At 43.4% G+C, this 16,381-nt stretch overlaps 1 protein-coding gene across 3 annotated transcripts in view; it reads right to left on the reverse strand.

Annotated features, from left to right (window-relative positions):
- LOC119966494 (integrin beta-1-like) overlaps positions 1-16,381 on the reverse strand; it is a 130,661-nt gene that overhangs the window by 52,715 nt on the left and 61,565 nt on the right. For all 3 annotated transcript variants that reach the window (XM_038798275.1, XM_038798273.1, XM_038798274.1), the window contains exons 5-10: positions 6,270-6,440; positions 5,939-6,177; positions 5,364-5,522; positions 5,081-5,176; positions 3,516-3,605; positions 3,272-3,409 (exon numbers count right to left, since the gene is read on the reverse strand). In XM_038798275.1, coding sequence (XP_038654203.1) covers positions 3,272-3,409; positions 3,516-3,605; positions 5,081-5,176; positions 5,364-5,522; positions 5,939-6,177; positions 6,270-6,440 — 893 coding nt within the window. The remainder of the gene's footprint in view (positions 1-3,271; positions 3,410-3,515; positions 3,606-5,080; positions 5,177-5,363; positions 5,523-5,938; positions 6,178-6,269; positions 6,441-16,381) is intronic.

Here is a 16,381-nt window from a genome sequence, read left to right on the forward strand (position 1 = left end):
GGCCAGCTCTGCTCCCAGGTCCTGATAAATACGCAACTCACAGTTCTCCCATTTGCTGCTCCGTTCTTTCTTGGCCCACCGCAGGACGTGTTCCTTATCTGTAAACCGGTGAAAACGTACCACCATGGCCCTTGGCGGGTCGTTCGCCCTGGGCTTCCTCGTGAGGGCTCTATGCGCACCATCCATCTCCAGGGGCCGAAGGAACGCCCCAGCCCCCATCAACTTCTCCAGCATGTCCGTCACATATGCCCTCGCATCCGATCCTTTGCTGCCTTCAGGGAGGCCAACAATTCGGAGGTTCTGCCTCCTGGACCTATTCTCCAGGTCCTCCAGCTTCTCTTGCATCCTCTTCTGGCGGTCGTCCAGCACCTCAACCTTATTCTCCAGCAGGGTTATATAGTCCTCCTGGTCAGATAACATTTGTTCAATCTCCTGTATCGCTTTCCCCTGGATCTCCTGATTCAAGACTACTTGATCGATCGAAGCCTTGATCGGGTCCAGCGTATCCTTTTTCAGCTTGGCGAAGCAATCCTCAAAAAACTTCACCAGCTGCTCTGTCGACCACTGAGCCGTCTCTCCTCAGCCCTTGCCCTCCGCCATGCTGTCCCGCGGTACCAGCTCCGCTTGCTTTCGCTACCAGGACTGAGTCCTTTCACACGGCCACTTCTGGTCCAATTCTCCATACACCAGAGAGGGAATCCTCCTTACTGTAGCATAGTTTGCCGCTTTATCCCAAAATTCCAAGAAAAATAAGGGGAAAAAGGTCCAAAAGTCCATTACAGGCGGGAGCTATTGAATGGGAGACCTACCCCTCCATGGCCACCACCGGAAGTCTGCCTTCTTATCTTTAACCGGCACCTCTACTTTTACTTCATTTGCCAATTCAATTAACATGCATTTTTGAAGCAATTATAAATAAACCAAAGACAGGTCCTCCACCAAAAGAAAAGCTTGAGCAGCTTTCAGGGCCATCTGTTATGGTATTACAATCCCTATGCCTCTTTAATACATACTGTACTCCAAATTGTTGCTGTCTACCATTCCAAAGAACCAAGTGCCCAAAATAGTCAGACTTCTTGGCAGCAAGAGGATCTTAATAGTCAGGTTTAGAGGAAGACGGACTGATCTGTTGGCTGGCAACCAGTGGGTTGGCAAGGGATGGTGTTCTGCCTGACAATGGTCAGTCATTAGTTCCTGCGTGATGCTTCCTGAGAGAACTGGGCAGAAGCATTTAGACCTTGGAGTGAAAGAACGCTCTCTCTCTCTTGCTTACTGAAGTGAAAGAACTGCTTTATCATTCTGAACACAGTGTGCCTGGAATATCTTTTGCTGTGAACTGGGAATGATGCAGAGTCTAGAGAACCTTGTCAGAGAAAACCATCTCAAGCCTAGAAGGAAGTACCACTAAAATGAAAGCTGAACTTCAGAGAGACACCAACCAGAAATCATCCCAGTGCATCAAAGGTCTTTATCCATTTATTTTAACTATATTTCCTTTATCTTTCCACCACCTTTTCCCATCTGTGTTTTGTGTGTGTGCGTGTTTGTCTCTAGATTTATAGAGAGTGAATGGTAGTTAGGAAGGGGAGGTTAAATATTCAGTTACATTTTCTGTGTTTATTTATAATACTGTACATAATAAAAGATTACCTGTGTTAAGTTACAAACCGGATGACTTGTTTATTAGGTGCAGCCAGAGACCTCGGGTATTTTAAATCAAACCTAATTTAACCTGGTTGCGACTCCGGGTCAAGTAGGGCTGGAATTGACCACGCACTAGTCCAGGACAAACAGTCTGGGTACCTTAACCTAGGCTCCTTAACAATATCACTGCAACAAATGTATACCGTTAACCATGCTTTTAAAAACATTATTGCAACAGATATAATTTCTATATTCGTCAGAAGGATGAGGACAAGTCTGAGGAAGTGTTTGGTAGGACTTCATTATTTGAGGCCCAGGAGGGCAGCCCCAGAGTCACACTGATTAGTACAGTCAGCTTTCACCAGAGTTGAGGTTGAGGGGATTTTCAGTGTGCTATTAAATTAAAAACGGAGTACTGATGAGGAAGTGGAGACATCCTCATAAAGCTGTGGATGAGGAATGGACGGTTGTTCACCAGATAGTCATCCGCCCAAATATTGTAGGAAAATATTGTGGGCTGCACCAGGTATCAATGGCAAGGCATGTGGGAATTCAGAAAACTCAGGCATCAGTCAACAAGCATTATTTCTGGATGTAGTGTAATTCTGTATAATCTCTCATATCTGTCAGGTAATAGATAAACCACACCATGTGATTAGACCAGCATCATTGATACCCGTACCAGTGTTTGAAGAACCATTTCATCCGGTATTGGTAGACCGTGTAGGACAACTGCCGAAAATGAAGGCAGGGCATCAGTACATTCTTATGGTCATGAATATGACTTCCCGATTTCCGGATGCTAAACCTTTAAGAACAACTATAGCTAAAGTAGTAGTGGAAAATCTGACGCAGGACTTCACACGCTATGGCCTACCCTTAGAAGTACAATCTGACCAAGGTCCTAACTTGTGATTGAAATTTCCAAGGCATCATTTACAGTTTAAGTATCAAGAAGCTAACGTCGACCACCTATAACCCACAAACTTAGGGAGCGTTGGAGAGATATCATCAGACTCTCAAAACAATGATTAGGCCCTACAGCCATGAATATCCAAGAGATTGAGACAAGGGATTGGATTTTTTTTACTATTTGTCATCAGAGGTTTTCTGAACGAATATACTGAGTTTAGTCTGAATTGGTCTATAGCCATGAGGTACGGGGTCTATTAAAGTTGATGAAAGAGAAGTATCCAAAGCAAGAAGACAAATTCTCAATGTTGGATTATGTATTCATGTTTTTGGAAAGACTCACAGGAAAAAATGAAATGAAAAAATGATATGAAATGAAAATCGCTTATTGTCACAAGTAGCTTCAAATGAAGTTACTGTGAAAAACCCCTAGTCGCCACATTCCGGCGCCTGTTCGGGGAGGCTGGTATGGGAACTTGGCAGGTAGCCCAAAAGCATTTAAAGGTTTCAGGAGAAAGAATGTGTATGCTGACATACAAACATGCAGGTCCAGAATTCACACCGATTGTCTCGCCTAAAATGACACCGTCATTTTTGGAAGAATTTCACCCAATGAGTCATCTTCCTGGCTTTCATGTTCTGTCCCACAGCAAGTTTCATCTGAACCACCATTGATCAAAGCCATTTCAGAAACTGTTCAGAAATTATATCTTACCTCATCACCAATTTGAATGCCTGAACACTTCCTGCCACCTTCCTCTGGCGAACTGTTGTTTTTACAAAAGGTTGTATAATTTATTGAAACTCCTTCTGGCAATTTGCTATTCTCCAGGATAACCTCAGAAGACAACGCCTGTTAAAAAAGTGTTGCTATCATTGTTTTTGTAGTATTAGAGTGGTAGCGGTAAATGCATTTTGTTGCAAGGGTTAACTTTGTTAATTTTATGGTCAGTACTTACGTGATACGCATCAAGAATGAGCTTGATTACATTACTGGAGTTTGATGACAAAACACCCACTTCAGATTTTGGAATGAGATCATGGAGTGCCTATTATAAAGAGCAACAATATTAAAAAGTTATGAAATGGTGCAGCTAATTGTCAAGTTACAAAATGTTTCCAGTTAAAGACAGAGCTGCAAAGTGCAGACCTTGAGAGGTCGGCTAGTGAGAAGCCAGACATCAGAAGTAATCCTAAGGTTGGGGACTTTAATACAGTCTGTAAAACAGCAGTGTTCTGTTAACATGGCTGGATGCCCAAGAGATTGCATGGAAGCTTGAATGCAAGTGGTGATCCAGGGTAAAACAACATAAGAGGGTGAAATCCTGGATGTGGATCTTTGGTGAAGGCATCCGAGAAAAAGTGTTGCTTGGGAGAAGATTCCAAAGTGTATCCTTCAAGAATAGTGATTGATAACCCTTGTGAGACCAGTTGGCTCAGTGTGACAAGCATCTGGTGGTTGGATGAAAGAATCCACAGCAGTTGCTTTGGGTGGCACCTGTCACTTGGTTTGAAAAATCTGTTGAGTTTGGCAACATTTTGCTTATTGGTTTACATGGACTGTGCACTTATTAAGAACAATCGAGTACAGGGTAAATTGTAACTTGCGTTATCCTTACAAATCTGTGGCAATAAAAGGTTATTATTATAACTGTAAAGGTATAGTTGGGTTTAAGGAGTAGGTGGATTACTGTTAATATTTTCTTGCTTAATAAATGTTTTATTACTTTGATAAAAGCTAATTGGCAGGCCCGTGTTCATCCACGACACAAAACAAAAATAAAAGTTACAATCTACTGAACTGGAATCGTAACAGTTTGCCAAAGGTTTTCAATGAGTAGACTATGTCATAATGCATTTTGCATCAAGCCATATTCCAGCAGATGAGCAGGCAATCTAGCTTAATTCCAGGGCAGTAGTAAAGAAGTTATGAACTCACAGTAGATACATAACTTTAGGAAATGGTACATCGATCTTGGAGGGGTTGCAGTACAGATTTAAATGGATTAAAATGTGACGGGAACTTTCAAAAATTTGATTTGTATGCCCTTTAGTGTACAAAGTTGTGTGATGATCTAAAGAAGTATTTAGAGTGCTTAAAGGATTCAGTAAGGTAGATATAGAGAAATAAATTCATCTGTGGGAAATCCAGAAGTTGATATTTTAAAATTAGAGTCAGATAATTTTGTAGTTAAAAAAGGAACCATGTCTTTACACAAAATGTAGTGGGAATCTGTAACTCTCTTGCCTTCAAAAAGCTGCTGATGCAAGGTCAACCGAATTTTGAAGATCAACACCCATAGCGTTTTGTTAGGCAAGTGTGCCAAAGGATATAGAGCAAAGACATGGAAATCAGGTGGAGGCACAGATTAAACTGAGGGGCATAATGGCTGTCTGCCATTGCTATGTACTTACTGAATATGACTTTGCCAAATTTTAGTTTCAGACTGCTTTTTTGCACCTCCGATTATAGAAGATGAATACAGAATATAGCTGAAATTTCAACGTAATTGGAAGCACTTACCTTGTACACACCCTTGAACTCTTCTGTGACAGCAAAGATAGGCTGAATATTATTTTCACTAAGTTTCTGTACCAAATGAGCAATGGATGGGTAATCCTGTTGACATAATTTCGGAAGTACAAGTAATTTGACACTGGCAGAACATTAAATATTTTGCACAAATTATTCTAAAGGCAGGCTGAATAACTAGCAAAAACTCAATAACTAGTGAAAACGAAATAACTATGTTAAAGCTAAATAACACTCCAAGTCCCATACTGCCAAGATTAAATGCCAAACTTACAAAATGATCACTCATGGTGTAGAGACCCTCCACATTGAGATGGCAATTCCCATCATTTGGTAGAACAATGCCACCGAGTTTACCATCTCCAGCAAAGTGAAATCCTGCATCTGTAGAGAACACGAGCAATCGAGTGACATTTCTCCAGCCAATTCTTTCCTATGAGAGACAAAATTATTAAGTGATGTCCCAAATGACTTACATAATGCTGTTCAGAATAGATTTGCTTCGGAAAAAGCAACGTGATCGAAACAAAGAGCCCATAAGAAAGTAACAGGAGCACGCTAAACTAAAGGACAGCATGGTGAAGATATAGTGGAAAAGCTTAAGCTTTCAAGTATAGAAAACAGAGTCAAGAGGAGGTCAAAATGCATAATAACATTAATTGCGTAGATGATATATGAATGAAAGTTACAATTATGAAACAACTAGAAATGAAACAACTAGAAGAAATAAACTAACGAGTGAAAATAGATCAGAACAATTGAATACAATCTTTGGAATAATGAAGTAAGCAAAGGGACACAGAATATTGGGATCATTCAAAATACTAATTGAATATAATTATCACTTACCCCACAGACAGCCACCTGCATTATGGCGTCAAAACCACCTTCTGGAGAGTCCAGGTTTCCAGAAATAGTTTGGTTGCTTACAAGTTCATTGAATTTTGATCCATCATTGGTCAATGATAGGACATTTTTGTAGCTGAACGGGCTTGTACATACTTCACCATTTGTACAAGGATTTTTCCTTTTGGCTGGGGTTGTGCTGATGTAAGGCATTACAGTCTTATCCACAAAAGAGCCAAATCCTAAATAAGAACAGGTTTTTCACAAGATGAAGTGCTATCTCTGTTAAATGCAAGGCACGAGAAAATGAAGATAAATAAAAGATTATTTTTACCAATTCTGAAATCAGAAGTTATCTTCCCCATTTCAATTTGCAAAGCTGTTCCCAACTTCTTCACATTTTCCAAATCATCCTTCATAGAAAAAGAGAGGTCCATAAGATAATAGAGATCAATGGGATAGTCTTCAGCTCTCTTAAAATACAGTGGGAAGGTTTGCGGCTCTCCTGGGAAAAGTAAAATCCAGTGTTAGAAATGGACATATGAAATGTAATCCACAAGCTTTATATTGTTCAGGAAAATTTCTCTCGGGCCTCCTAATAGCACACAAGCTTTATATTGTGTGAATTGTGAATAATTGAATATTACAAATACTACTTTCTTCGTTCTATGAAAACAGTCCACAGAAGAAAGAATTCACACAGGGTAATGACATATCCAAGATATTTGCATCCTTGCATTGATGCTTGAAGTAATTTTAATCGTTACAATGCCGTACACACAAAGCCTAATTTTGAATTCTATCTTTATTCTTAGATCAGACATGGGCACCAAAGTAAGCACGGCACTGTGGCACAATGATTAGCATTGCTGCCTCACAGAACCAAGAACCCGGGTTCAATTCAGGCCTCGGGTGGCTACCTGTGTGGACTCTACACTCTCTCCCAGTATCTGCACGGGTTTCTTCCGGGTGCTCCAAAGTTTCCTCCCACAGTCCAAAGATGTGCAGGTTTGGGCGGGCTGGCCATGCTAAAATTGCTCTTTCGGAGGGCCAGTGCATACTTGATGGGCCAAATGGCCTCCTTCTGCACTGTAAGAATTCTACAATTCTACTAAGACGGCACCAAGACTAAGTGGCAATCCACAAAAAATGAAAAACGGTGAAACTCAACAGCACCTACCAGCGAAACAGAGCAATTAGAGTAGTAATATGGGTGGTATCTGGTGAAGAGTTAAGATTATAAGAGATATAGGAGCAAAATGAAGCCATTTGACCTATCGATACATGCTGAATTTAGGGATTTAAGAAATAAACTAAAAAGTAGGACCTCAAAAGGTAGTAATCTCGGGATTGCCACCAGTGCCACGTGCTGGTCAGATGAGGAATGACAGGATGAATGCGTGGCTTGAGAGATGGTGCAGGAGGGAGGGATTCAGAGGCATTGGAACAGGTTCTGGGGGAGGTGGGACCATTATAAATCGGATGGTCTACACCTGGGCAGGATGGAATCAATGCCTTAGGGGGGTTGTTTGCTAGCGCTGTTGGGGAGTGTTTAAACTAATGTGGCAGGGGGATGGGAACCAATGCAGGAAGTCAGAGGGTAGTAAAGAGGGGACAGAAACAAAAGTTAGTAAGGAGAAAAGTGGAAGGCAGAGAAACAGATTGAACTGCCCAGTATGGCAGGGGAGTGAAAACCAGAGCAGTAGGTCAGGGGGAGAAATAACTGAGGGAGAGCTATAGACTACGGCCAGTAAAATTAAGAGGAAGGGCAGGCAGGGAGTGGTTGGTCAACGCAGTGGGGCTGGTGGGAAGAAGTGCATTAGTTTCAATGCGAGGAGTTTTTCAGGTAAAACAGATGAACTTTAGAGCTTGGATTAGTACGTGGAATTATGATTTTGTTGCTATTAAAAAACTTGTGAATGGAAGGCTGTGACTAGCGGCGTTCCACAGGGATCAATTCTGGGCCTTTGTTGTTTGTAGTGTATATAAATGATTTGGAAGAAAATGTAGCTGGTCTGATTAGTAAGTTCGCAGACGACACAAAAAATTGGTGGAGTGGCAGATAGTGTTGAGGATTGTCAGAGCATAAGGCAGGACATAGATAGGTTGGAGTCTTGGGCAGAGAAATGGCAGATGACGTTTAATCCAGATAAGTGTGAGGTAATGGACTTTGGAAGGTCCAATGCATGTAGGAATTACACAATAAATAGTAAAACTCTTGCGAGTACTGGTAGGCAGAGAGATCTTGGTGTGCATGTCCATCGATCACTGAAAGTGGCAATGCATGTGGATAAGGTGGTCAAGAAGGCATATGACATGCTGGCCTTCATCGGTCAGGGAATTGAATATAAAAATGGACAAGTCATGTTGCAGCTGTACAGGACCTTAGTTAGGCCACACTACCAGAAGGGGTATAGAAGCGGTTTACTAGAATGTTCCCTGGTATGGAGGGCATTAGCTATGAGGAGAGGTTAGATAAACTCAGTCTGTTCTCACTGGAACGACGCTGATTGAGAGGCGACCTGCTAGAGGTCGACAAGAATCTGAGTGGCATGGACAGAATGCTCTTTCCTGGGGTAGGAGAGTAAAGTACTAGGGGACATACGTTTAAAGTGCATGGGGTAAAATTTAGAACAGATATACGAGGCACGTTTTTTTTTTAAAACACAGAGGGTGGTAAATATCTGGATTGCATTGCCTGGGAAGGTGGTGAGAGCAGGTACGATAGCGGCATTTAAGGCGCATCTAGACAAATATATGAATAGGGTGGGAATGGAAGGATACGGACTCCCGTAAGTGCATACGGTTTTAGTTTAGGCAGGTACCTTGGTCGGCACAGGCTTGGAAGGCTGAAGGACCTGTGCCGTTGCTGTTTTGTTCTTTGATTCTGCTCCGCCAATCGATCATGGCTCATATGTTCCTCATCCCCATTTTCCTGCCTGCTCCCCATAACCCTGATCCCTTTATTAATCAAGAAATCCCCATATTAATCAAGAACACCAGATTTATGCTTGCGGTGCTGTTACTGATAGTGCTATAGACCAAGAGCTGGAAGGTGGGATTAGACAGAATAGTTCTTTCTTAGATCACAAGAACTAGGAGGAGTAGGAGTAGGCAATTTAGCTTCTCGAACCTGCTCCACCATTCAATACAATCATGGCTAATCTCATGGCCTCAACTCCAATGTGTTGCTCATTCTCTGTAACCCTTCACTAATTAAAAATGTCTAACTCTTCCTTAAATTTACTCACTGTCCCAGCATCCACTCTGGGGTAGCGAATTCCAGATTCACGACCCTTTGGGAGAAGTAGTTTCTTCTCATCTCTGTTTGAAATTTTCTACCCCTTATCCTGACACTATGACCTCTCGTTCGAGAATATCCCACAAGGGGAAGCATCTGCTCCACATGTACTTTATCCATACCTTTTATCATTTTATATACCTCAATTTGTTCTCCCCTCATTCTTTTAAACTCTTTAGAGTATAGGCCAAACTCTCTTCATAAGACAAACTCTTACAAAGAGAGAATTACATCTCTGGAATCAATCTAATGAACCTCCTCTGAACTGCCTCCAATGCAACTACGTCTTTCCTCAAATAAGGGGACAAAAACTGTGCACAATACTCCAGGTGCAGTCTCTCCAATGCTTTGTTCAGTTGTAATAATACTTCTCTTATCTTTATACTCTATTCCTTTTGCTATAAATGTCAACATTCCATTCATTTCCTGTGGCCAACTCTTCGTCCTAAACTAAAAACTAGTCTATGCACAGCACGGTGATGCTTTGAAGCAGCATTGAGGACACCATTTTGGTCAGACATTAAATTAAGTCCTCACTCTTCAAAGAGAATAATGGTAAGTTTTCATCATGTTCTCCCTCTCTTAATCATCATTACTAAATTGATCATTTATCATCCTTGTTGTTTATGGGACCTTGCAGTATATAAATTGATTGCTGCACAGATTATAAAATAACTTCAAAATTAATTAACTGGCTGCAAGTGTGTTGGAGCCTAGGAGCATATGAAGTGATATATGTGATTAAAAACAAGTTCTTTTTTCCTTGCAAAGGAAGGGGACAAATAAATTTTAGTACTGATTTACTAAAACGATAAACAATAAAAATGACAAAAAATAATGAATGTGATCTAATAACATCCGTGTCCCATTCCAAAGAAATTGATCCTATGTGCTAAAACTTGGGCTAGCAAAGCGATGTGTTTTGAATTTTTAAGAAATTCAAGGCTCCTCAAGCCTATAAATCAAACAGATCTTTTTAAAAAATCTTTTTATTGGCATTTTGAAAGTTACATACAATGCCGTTTGTTTTTGTTTATTATTGCCTCCATGCAGTAAGGAAGCCTTCCTCCGACCCTCGGATGGCATATTTTATCTTCTCCAGGTGGAGAAATTTCAACAGGTCTGCTAGCCAATCTGCAGCTGTGGGTGGTGCTGCTGATCGTCAGCAGAGCAATGCAATGAGGGAAGTGAAAGCTAGGGCGTTGGCCCTCTTTCCCATGTGTAACTCAGGCTGCTGAGATACCCTGAAGATTGCCACAGTTGAGCATGGCTTCACCCTCACATCCTTGGACATTGCCTCTGAGAAGGCTGTCCAGAACCCAACTAGCTTGGGACAAGCCCAGAACATGTGGGTGTGGTTGGCCGGGCTGCTCTTGCACCGTTCACATTTATCCTCAAGTTTCAGGAAGAACCTGCTCATTTGGGTTGTGGTCAGGTACGCACTGTACACCACTTTGAACTGCCCTGGTCGAATTTGTAACCCGAGAAGATTCCGAACTCTTTCAGGATCCACATGATTGCTTTCAGTCTTTCCTGTGGCTTTGAGACATACAAGAGCAGATCATCCCCATAGAGTGAAACTCTTGTGCTCTCTTTGGATGCCCTTCTAGCTTTGTGTCCCGCAAGGCTATCACCAGGGGTTCGATTGCTTGTGCAAACAGGAGCGGGGCAGTGGGCATCCCTGCCTTGTGCCTCTTTGTAGCTGGAAGTATTCAGAGCCTGTGGTATTAGTTTGAACGTTCGCCTTGAGAGCGTTGTATACGAGTCTCACCCAGGCAGGGAATGTTCCCTTCAAGTTGGGGAACACTTCAGCAGTCAAGGGCATTCAGCCTCCAATCTCCGGGTAAACGTTCTCCAAGGCGGCCTTCAGGACGTGCGACAACGCAGAATCGCTGAGCAGAAACTTATAGCCAAGTTCCGCACACGAGTGCGGCCTCAATCGGGACCTGGCATTCATGTCGCATTACATTCATTCCCCACCATCGGGCCCGGGCTTGTGAAATCCTACCAACTGTCCTGGCTTTAGACAATTCACACCTCTTTAACCTGGTGTTACCCCTATCTCTGGATCTGTAAAGATTTAATTACCTGCAAATGCTCGCCATGCTAAGCATTGTCTGACATCTTTGAATTTGTCTAGAGATGTGTTTCTGGAACATACCTCTTCATTCACCTGAGGAAAACTAGTGTTTGAAACAAACCTGTTGAACTTTAACCTGGTGTAAGACTTCTTACTGTGATCACCCCAGTCCAATGCCGGCATCTCCACACCTTAGGTGTGGGGCCGGGGCCAGGGCCGGTGCAAATTTTTAATAGAAGTCCTTGCCTGAATGGAGCTGATGCTCTCCATGATTTCTCAGCTGGTGAGTCAGTAGGCGGTCAGCCTTCTCTCCATATTTGTAAAAGATCCCCCATGTCTGGCGGTGTTGGTATACTGCTTTACAGGTTAAAGTCCATTCGTAGCTTTTTGCACTCCGCCATCAGCCCCACGGTTGGGGCCTCAAAGTACTTTTTGTCGATCTCCAAGATGGAGTTGATCAGTTGTTGCCTGGCTGCCCTCTCTTCCCTGTCTCTACGTGCCATGTAGGCTATCATCTCCCCTCTGATCATCGCCTTCAGTGCCTCCCTGAACGTGAAGGGCGAAACATCTCTGTTCCAGTTGTTTCTCCCGTAGTCGCCTATGACCTGTGATGTTTTCTGCCAGAAGGCCTGTTCGTCCTGGAGTATGTCCAGCTCCATGTGGGGTGCTGGACACGGCTCGTCTCCAACCTCACATCCACATAGTGTGGAGCATGGTCGGAAAAGACTATCGCGGATTATTCCCCACTGCAAAGAAGTCGATACGGGTGCATGCCTTGTGCACCTGTGAGAAGAACGAGAATTGTTTTTCTCCCGGGTGTAGAAATCTCCACTGATCCACCACCCCCATCTGCTCCATAAATGCTTCCAGTTCCATTAGCCATGCCTATCTTTTTCCCCGTTCTGGAGTTTGATCGGCCGGTCAGAGGGTCCTGTACACAGTTAAAGTCACCCCCCATAATCAGTTGGTGTGTGCCAATATTGGGGATTTCCACCATGGTCTTTTTTATAAATTCTGTGTCATCCCAGTTGGGAGCGTACACGTTCACCAGTACTACCGGTGCCCCTTCCAGGACATCACTGACCATGACATACTGTCTTCCCAGGCCCGTAACCATCCTAGTCTCCATAAATCTCGTCCTCTTGGGTGGCATGTGGTGCAGTGATTAGCACTGGGACTGCAGCGCTGAGGACCTGGGTTCGAATCCCAGCCCTGAGTCACTGTCTATGTGGAGTTTGCACATTCTACCCATGTCTGCGTGGGTTTCGCCCCACAACCCAAAGATGTGCTGGTTAGGTGGATTGGCCATGCTAAATTGCCCCTGAATTGGAAAAGAAAAATAATTGTCTACTTTAAATTTATATTTTAAAAATCTCACCCTCTTGCTGATCAATTTGGCTACTTCCCTGCCCCTCGTCCCATAGCATGTATGGTCTGTCTCACCCAGCCCGCCATTACTAGTCTCTCCTTCTCCCTCAGGTGCGTCTCCTGTAGGTAGATTATGTCAGCCTTGGGGCAGCACGGTGGCGCAGTGGGTTAGCCCTGTTGCCTCACGCCGCCGAGGTCCCAGGTTCGATCCCGGTTCTGGGTCACTGTATGTGTATAGTTTGCACATTCTCCCCGTGTTTGCGTGGGTTTCGCCCCCACAACCCAAAGTTGTGCAGGCTAGGTGGATTGGCTATACTAAATTGCCCCCAAATTGGAAAAAATGAATTGGGTACTCTAAATTTTTAAAAAAACAAAAGAAAATGTCAGCCTTCAGGCTTCTCAGGTGGGCGAAGACTCTGGATCTTTTCACTGGGCCGTTAAGTCCCCTTACATTTCAGGTAACAATCCTGGTTGGAGGTTTCTGACCCCCAGTCCTGTGGGATTAATAATACTTACCTGGTGGACGCCCTCCTGCACTCCAGGGTTTCCCTTTGCTAGGGTGCCTACCAAAATGGCCGCGCAAGACCGCTCTCACCATGAGGTCGGTCCCCAGTGCTCTGGGGTTTCCCTTTGTCCAGGGGGAAACTAACATGGTCGCCGACTGTGCGTAAGCCACGTGGATGCGCCCCTGCACTCTGGGGTCTCGCTTTGCCCAGGTGCCCTCCAAAGCAGCTGCTTGCATCGCTATCTTGGCTCCTTGGTCTCTTCTATGCACGCTGAGGCCTGTGCCTGTCTCACTGCCAACCCTTTCCTGTCTTTCTGCACCTTTTCCATTCTGTGAGTCCCCCCCCCCTCCTTGTCCTCTTCTCCACCCCCCCCCCTCCTTGTCCTCTTCTCCACCCCCCCCCCACCCACCCCCCCCCCACCCCCCACCCCACCCCCCACCCCTCACCCATCTCTTGGATGACAAGAGAACCCGTTTTCCTGGTCCTTGACCTTCCCCTTCAAGTTCTCTTGGGCCGTCACCAACCTCCTCACTTCATTCTCCAGAGCCATAATCCTGCCACTCTGGTCAGTGATGCCTTTTCCAGGTCCAGGATAGTCTTTTCCTGGGCTTCCACCATCCTTCCCAGGCCGTCTATCATGCGCTGGAGGGCAGCCATTGCTTCCGTCGCCACCCTTTCACCACCACCTGGAACTCCATTTTAATCACCTCCCTCATGGCGGCCAGTTCCTTTTTTAGGAATGTCTTCCATCCACCCCCTTGTCTGGTGTGAGGCATCGCTGCCTGCTCTTGCCCCACCGTTCAGGTCGCCGGTCACTCCCTCTCTTGGTTCACCAGGTCCTCCGCCTTGCCTTGTTGGTCCACTGGTCCGTACGCTCATTGCTCACCCCTTTCTGCCGCTTCTGCCTTCTCGTCAGCCCTTTGAGACACCGTTTGGCAGCATCTTCTCTCCTACTTCTTCGCTTTTAATACCTTCTGGGTCTAGAGGAGTTACGGGTGGCTTTTTGAGCTAAAAATCCTAGGAAATTCGCTATTTTGGGTCCCATTGGGAGGAGAGCCACCCGATGTGCGTCCGCTCAGCACATCACTGCCACCGGAGTCCTCATAAATCAAACTGATCTAACATATGTATACTCAAATATCAGAGATTAATAGAATAATGAATAGCTTGACCTTGCAGGAAGTCCCATTACCATATTTTCTACCAACAGTGGATTGCAAGATAATCTGTTTACTGTATAGATACTGAACAGGCTGGTTGATAAACATAATCTAAAGAATTTAAAGGTACAAGATAGCCAGATATTCATATCGCAAACAGAGAACTGGTCATAAACAAAGTAGTGGCGAACAGTAGTTTTTCACCCTGGTGGAAAGGTTGTTGTTATGAGGACCCCTGATTGTCTTGATATCTATTAATGATCAACTTTGCAGATAACACGAAACTTAGAAGTATTGTGAACTGTGAGTAGGATAGTGTTAAACGTCAAAAGGACATAGACGGGGCTGGAGGAATGGACGGATAACGGCAGATGACATTTAATGTAAAGAGCTGTCAAGTGATTCATTTTGGTGGTAAAACAAGGATTCAATTTTAATAGAATGCAGGGGCAGAGGGACCTGGAGTCCATGAGCTCATTTCATTGAAGCTGGTAGGATTAAGTTGAGAAAGTGATTCATAAAGCATTCCTGGGGTTATAAATGGGGATATGGAGTACAAAAGCAAGGAAGTTATGATATACCCGTATAAAACATTGGTGCAGTCTCAACTGGAGTATTGTTCTGAGCCCCATGCTTTAAGAAGGATGTGAAAGCAATAGAGAGGGTTCAAAAAAGATTCACAAATGTTGCGGAGATAAGAAACTTCAATTAGTTGAAGCTGGAGCTGTTCTCCTTGCAGAAAATATTACGAGAAGATTTGATAGTGGCGTTAAAAATTACGAGAGGTCAGAACAGAAAAGAGAGGGACAGACTGTTCCCATTGGTGGAAGTATCAAGAACCAGAGGACACTGATTTAAAGTGAGAGAAGTAACAACAAAATTACTATTTGTTTTTCAAAACACGGTGAGTGGTTAGGACCTGGAATGCACTGCTTGAACATGTGCAGTGGAGGCAGATTAACTCGAGACCTTCAAAAGAAGAACTTCAAAAGAAAATTTGGATAATCTGAAATGAAAACATTTGCAGGGCTACAGGGTAAACAGGGAATGAGACTAGTTGAGTTATTTTTTTTCAGATAATTGCTACAGGCATGATGAGCAGAATGTCCTCCGACTATGCTGTAACCGTTCTTTGATAACATCAATGGTTAAATTCCTTCTCTTTGGCATTGAATCATACAAACTTTACATATGCTTGTACAGGCACGAACACACAATATACCTGCTATTTACAGAAGCTAATAATTTTGTCCATTCCCATTTTTACGTTTCAAATATTTATCCATTTCTCTTTTAAAGGTTATATATTCTGTAAAATGTAAATGACGCCACAGTCCCACAGGACTTTCCCTTTTGGGAATTGACTGGTGGTGATTTAACCTGAAGGTCACTACACTACTGAAGTTTGAGAAAGTGGGACCTTGATCATAGATCATAGAATTTACAGTGCAGTGATAAATAACCTCAGCTGGTATGGGAATTGAACCCCGCGCTGTTGGCATCTCTCTGCATCACAAACCAGCTGTCCAGCCAATGAGCTTTCTACTGTCACCTTAATAGCGTACAAGCCTAAAAAATCTTAAATTAAGAAAATATGAACATTTGGGTTACTTCAGATTACAGAGTTACATAAAAATTGCAGTAGGTTTCCTGAATCTACTATTGATCCTGAGGAACAATGAAAGAAAAAGAAAATTAAAGTAGGAGGGATCCTCGCACAGCAGAAAAACTAGGAAATTGTAGCTAGAAGCTACTGCCTAAAAGTAGCATAGTACAGGTGTTTTGAATATCAAGGTGCTGAGCAAAATGTGGACAGTTTTGAGATAGAAAAAATAACTTATAGTAATGGTGCTGTTGAGATGTTAATCAATTGCCTACAATATACTCGAGTATGCCATTCAGAGAACAGGCAGTTTACATGTCAATAGTCCTATGGCTGGGTCCGCACAATGCAGTGCTACTGACTGCTCGATGGCGATGGATTTGATGATGGTGCAAAATCAATTCTGAACACCCAATGAAGCTTGGTAC

Source organism: Scyliorhinus canicula, chromosome 5 (assembly GCF_902713615.1).
Source record: "Scyliorhinus canicula chromosome 5, sScyCan1.1, whole genome shotgun sequence".
NCBI lineage: Eukaryota > Metazoa > Chordata > Chondrichthyes > Carcharhiniformes > Scyliorhinidae > Scyliorhinus > Scyliorhinus canicula.